Genomic DNA, 6,000 nt, shown 5'->3' with positions numbered 1-6,000 from the left:
ATTTAGGATTCATTTAGATTCCACCTCTATTTGCGATTAAGTTGTCAGATAATCTTAAGCAAGACACACCCCTCTTGGCTTCAGACTTCAGACAGGCTTCAGATTTCAGAAAATCTAGAAAATGGGACATTGAGAGAATAAATGTTAACATGCTGAGAACAGTGCCAACTACTGTATAAGTCTAAGAAATTATTAAATGGCAAGTCAGGTAATTTTATATTTAACTGCAACTGTGAATGAGGATATAATATAAACTCAAGAAAATCTTCAAAGCCATGTAAAACCCGAAGGCATTAAAATTTATTAAATGATGCAATAACAACAGAATTCTTTATTTACAATAGCATTATTTAACATCAAATAAGCAAATAGCATCAGCAAAGCAATATTAACTTGCATAAATGTATTTAAAATTTCTCTTGAATATATCTACCTTTTGCATAAACTGCTCACACTAGAAATACAAACATCAATGCAGGTGAACAAAGTGATGTTTGGAGTCAACTCCATTTTGAAAATAAATCACAACCTGAAGCACTGTAAGCTTTCTCCTGAAGAACCATAGTTAATATATTGCTTAATTTTACCCTTGGATAATCTTTTCATATACACACATCTCAGATGCAACTTCATGAGGAACTGTACAAATAAAACCACAAATGGCATAAGAAAAAAAAAAAGACAGTTAAATGTTTGAAGAAATGTATCATCATCACCATTCAACAACATAAAGTTTAAGTGATGATGCACTTATTCAAAAAATTGTACACAGTTCACTATACAAATATAATACATCGGACAGCTATGTAGGAATATACAAGACTTAAAAACAGATCTAAGGCATTATGCTAGATTTTAGCATTTTGAGGTTCTTGCACATAGCTTTTACCTGTAGTAAGAAACTTAAAAGGTTTCGTTTTAGTCTATAAAGAAACACCAGGGAGAAAATTCTAATTAAAATCGAAGCCACTACAGTAATTTTCTTTTGTGCAGAGAATGCTTTGCTCGGAGGCAGCATACTACCATACAAATACTAGAAAATTTTAAATTCACACCAACAATTAATGGCTTAAGTTGCATTTCAAAATTGATTGTGTATCTTTGGGTTCTGCAAGGGGATCTGTGCCACCCATTTCATGTGTTAAGCCCATAGGAACTCCGTTTTTACACACAGATTAAAAACTGCATTATATAAACTGCAAAAACATTGCTTTCAATGGTTACAGGCCATGAGAGATACACGTGGGAGGGGGCATCTTCATCTTTTGAGTCCAACGAATTCATTGCAGGAAAACAGCTCACTTCACTTTTTCAACTTACCACGTTACATGAACACGTAGATGAGCTTCACAACCAAGTTAATGTATGTATACTTTTCACATTATGTGTTTTTCACATTTAGTAATATAAGTAAAACACTGATTATTTGTTCTATTAAACGAAAACCGAGTACTCGGTCTAACAAGTTTATTGTGTACACCATGAGAAATACTGATCATGGAGGGACTGGTTTGGCCTTTGCTTCTGTCATGATCAATGTGATCAGAGGATTCCTTCACTGACTTTTCTTAATTAGATGTAAAAAACCCATGACCTGATCTAAGCTGTAAGAGAACTGATCATCTCTCTTCCTTCAAAATGGCAATGATTATGAGTTATTCCCAATTACCGGAATGGCAGGTTTGCAGATCAGATCTGTCTGAACTGGGACTGACAGAACACAGCGGGCAGAAGGTCAAACAAGAGAAGGTACACAGGGGTTTTTGGACAGGGTTCCCGTGGAAAGGGACTTCCAACTCAGACAAATCCAGGTTAAACTCCATTCTCTCTTGTGAAGTTCCATTCATTCTAATTCACATGTTTCTAAATGTCAACTGGAAAGTGGTCACGTGACACCAAGTGTGACATAAGCCTTGTGGTGCCAGTGAGGACGCTGAGCTCGGGCTGATGTCCGCCCGAGTTATTCCTCCACCACAGCTGGGCGACCCAATGGTTTGGTTGAGAAAAGCAGAGCCTTTTGAGGGGGGGGACTGTGAATTGGTGGCCCCCACCAAGTGCTGTGCCTGGGCCACCTTCCTGTAGTGAGACCCCCTACGTGGAAAACAAAGTAGCGAAATGCAGATTTCCCAGAACATTTCTTTAGCATGGAGCCATGCTTTCAGACTGTCTACTTAACCATTTATCTTTGGGCTCTATCTCTTTCTATACTTCCGTAATCTGTCCATATAGAGAGACACGTATGAGTAGGGGTAGTTTGTCTATTTTTCACCCTTCCACAAAAAAACAAGCAGATTTCAAGGAAAAAAGACTTCTCTGTTCCTAAAAGGCCTGGCTGACGAGATATAAAATGCTTTGCTTTTTAGACATCAAAAAGACATCATTCTGAAATTTAGGTAAGAAAGTAGGTGTCTTAGGAGTTGGGGAGAAATAGCTCAAAAAAGGTCACCAGTTTCTTGGTATTACAGTTGTCTGAAACTGATGCCAATTAAGAAAAGATTATTCCCCTACCAGAGTGGGCAAGAAAAACAACCAGAAAAGTGGCCTGCTTAGTAACACGTAGTCTTCCTAAGGTTAAGAAAGAATATAAACATATAAAAATCAAGAATTGGTTTCTACAGCGGCTGCATATCAGATAGATAAATGACTTATGAGCAGAATCACAAGATTTAGAAAATAAAAAGTCTTAAGTCTACAAATTAGGTCTAATCGAGGCCTTGAGAGCCTTTACAAAACACTTTCAGGAGACACTGCTATGAAGATATCTAATTGTAACACTGAAGTACCTCATTTTGGATTCGATTCCACAATATGTATACCTCACAAAAAATTACACAATTAAAACACTTAAGTCCTCAACTTAAATTATTGCTTGTTTACATATAAATTGGATTTTATGTACCTTACAAAACTTCGGCTTATTAAGTCAGCACTGCTAAAAAAAACAAAATAAAAGACACATGGCGGAGGTGAACTCTGTCCTGATGCCTGCGGTCAATTTTAAGCACACTGTGGTTTTCTCCCGTGTGGGGGGCCAGTGTCGCGGGGAACAGAATGAACACACTTCCCAGGCAGGTGTCCAAAGTCTGATGGGTTTCGAGTACTAACTTTGCTCCTCTCCTTCCAGTAAATGCATTTTTTCTGGAATTTCAGAGTTAGCGGCTGGTAAGTGGCTGGCAAAACATGGAAGGAAATAATAAAGGGCTTACCTGGTTTCTGTTGCTTTTATTAAAAAAAAAAAAAAAAGGGGAGAATGGGGAAGGTAGAGGGAGAAGGGAAGGATCAGATGGAAGAAGAGGCGCTGATTCAAGCTTCTGATGGATCTAAAGCAAACTGAATTTGGAAATCAATTTCTTTCTGATTCATGATTTGGGCGAACTAGTTTGGTTTGAATCAAAGAAATTGAAAAGAAAAAAAAAAGAGGAAGAAGGACTTGTTAATGTTAACAGCCCTCCCACAGGCTCTTTTTCATCTGTTCAAGGAACTGGAAATGCTTTCCAACACCGTCTTGAGAGCTTTCTACAAAGATACAACTACGATGTCTTGGTCTTCACTTCTTGGGCATGTCTGTACACACGGCACGGTCCACGGTGTCTGTCCTGCTTATCCCAGAGGCAGGCTTAGCTTAAAACATCTTTAGTTTGATTTTTTTTTTAATCTTTTCTTTCCCCCAGATGAAATCTTAATCTTTTGGACTGGTTAGCCAGGGAAAACAAAGCAAGAAACCAGTGTCTGGAGCCAGACAGGAAGAGAACAAGAGCATGGGTTGTTTTCCTTAAATACATACATTTAGATACATTCAATCTGACACGGGTGTGAAGTCTGCCTGTCAACATTTACTCTGCAGGAGAGATCTAAGTTGCACTAAGGTGAATGCAGTGAACAGACTGACAACTGTCCGGACGCGAGCTGCAGACCATCTGTCAACCCGACAGGCGGCTCCCCCAGGAGGAGGAGCCGAGGGACTCGGCCGTCAGCCCGTCTTGCTCGGGCAGGGCTGGATGGCAGGTCGGTTGGGTCGAAACGAAGAGACGCAGCTCTCCAGATTGGTAAGTGTCTTGAGCAAGTGAGCCCAGTCAGCTGAAGAAAGAAGCAACCAGCTACCTTCAGTGTCAGCAGTATTTCTGCGGGAAAATAAAGAGAAAGTTGTCATGGCTCAGAATTTTTGGTAAAACCATCATGAGGCCCAGCATGAAAACATCAGACTACTTGGCCATTTTAAATAACCCCAACCACAAAGGTTACACTCACTTATTTTTTTGTTTTGTAGGAAATTCAACATCAATTCTACATTTTGTCACTTAAGAGAGAACTTGAAAATAGTTACTTACTGCTAGGGACAACATTTTCTCCCTTAAGAGGCCCCAGCACCTGTGCCAAACTGTTGAGAGCCCTTCCTCTTGTTAACAGGCCTGTCACCAGGCTCCCAACTCAGGTGGGTTCTCAGTACTAACTGTTCTACTGTTTCAAGATTTAGTTGGACACAGTAATATCACTCTTAGAAAAAGTGTTTAAGATGATAAAGAAATAATATAGATCAGATTTTAAGACTGCTGCTTAAAGAAAATGAAATCTAGAACACTTAGAATAAACTTGGGCTTAATGAAGGGAGAGTGGGGTCTTAGCCACTGAACCACCAGGGAGTCCACCCTAGACCTTCTGAACGCCCTGCACCATCTGACCTGCAGTAGCCTTCCCCTTAGAGTAAACTGAGACTTAATTAAGGGAGAGAGAACAATTAGAAGCCAGTTCCTCTTCATCCTTCTGAAAATCAAACATTACAATTCAGAAACAAAAAGAAATCAGAGTTTGTGCTAACACGCCTAATTCTTTGCTATTTCATTTTTTGCTTTGCTATAATCATTCCATTCTGGGGCAAAATGAGTGTTTTTAAATCATATGCCACCATCAGCTCAATTAAAATGAGCTTAAATAAAAAATTACTCACACAAACATCGTTGTATATCCAATAAAATGAGATTTTTTTTTCCCTTCTCTTTTTGGCTGCATTGCACAGCATGTGGCTCCTGCATTGGAAGGGCAGGGTCTTAGCCACTGGACCGCCGGGGAAGTCCATATTACACAATTCTCCTCAGCCTACTGGCTGACAACGTGTCTGTGCCAATTCTAGTCTATGGAATACTCACAGCCGCGGGTTTATTTCTCTGGTTTCTTACCCGTGATGCATCTCCCTCCTGCTTAATCATGTCCATCCCAGGCAGCTGGCTAGGGAAAAGGCCGCCTCCCCTCAGAGCAGGGTCATTCACCTGAGGGCGACAGGACAGCACGGGGCTTTATCTTGAGAGACATCCATACGCCTACTGGGGAGCAGCCACCCACCAAGCTTCTGCTTTGTTTCCAGGAGCAGAATTACCAGGACAGAAGGCCACTCCCCTCATCTAGTCTCCCACATGCAAGTTCTGGGGGGAGTGTGGAGGAACGTGAAAACGTGCTGCGCTCACTCTCATCTGTGTTCGACTCTCTGCGACCCCATGGACTATAGCCTGACAGGCTCCTCTGTCCATGGGGTTCTCCAGGCAAGAATACTAGAGTGGGTTGCCATTTTCTTCTCTAGATGATTTTCTCCACCCAGGGATCAAACCCACATCTCTCAGGTCTCCTGAACGGGCAGGTGGGTTCTTTACCACTAGCATCACCTGAGAAGCCCCTATAAATACACTGGCTGCCTTCACAATTAATTTTCATTTGCATTCTATATAGAAATTCAACAGAGATAATAATATTAGAAACATTCTTATGTCTTTCAGTTCAGTTCAGTTGCTCAGTCTTGTCCGACTCTTTGTGAGTCCATGGACTGCAGCATGCCAGGCTTCCCTGTCCATCACCAACTCCCAGAGCTTGCTGAAACTCATGTTCATCATGTCAGTGATGCCATCCAACCATCTCATCCTCTGTTGTCCACTTCTCCTCCTGCCTTCGATCTTTCCCAGCATTAGGGTTTTTCCAATGAGTTGGTTCTTTGCATCAGGTGGCCAAAGTATT

At 40.8% G+C, this 6,000-nt stretch overlaps 1 protein-coding gene across 8 annotated transcripts in view; it reads right to left on the bottom strand.

The window, feature by feature from the left end:
- Positions 1–278: 278 nt before the first annotated feature.
- Positions 279–6,000, bottom strand: part of NCOA2 (nuclear receptor coactivator 2) — a 286,486-nt gene continuing 280,764 nt past the window's right edge. For all 8 annotated transcript variants that reach the window (XM_070382281.1, XM_070382289.1, XM_070382286.1 and 5 more), the window contains 2 exons: positions 5,175–5,264; positions 279–4,121 (listed from right to left, as the gene is read on the bottom strand). In XM_070382281.1, the coding sequence (XP_070238382.1) occupies positions 4,110–4,121; positions 5,175–5,264 (102 nt within the window). In that variant the 3' untranslated portion in view covers positions 279–4,109. The remainder of the gene's footprint in view (positions 4,122–5,174; positions 5,265–6,000) is intronic.

The sequence above is a fragment of the Bos mutus genome, chromosome 14, assembly GCF_027580195.1.
Source record: "Bos mutus isolate GX-2022 chromosome 14, NWIPB_WYAK_1.1, whole genome shotgun sequence".
Lineage (NCBI taxonomy): Eukaryota > Metazoa > Chordata > Mammalia > Artiodactyla > Bovidae > Bos > Bos mutus.
This window is presented reverse-complemented; position numbering and strand designations above follow the sequence as displayed.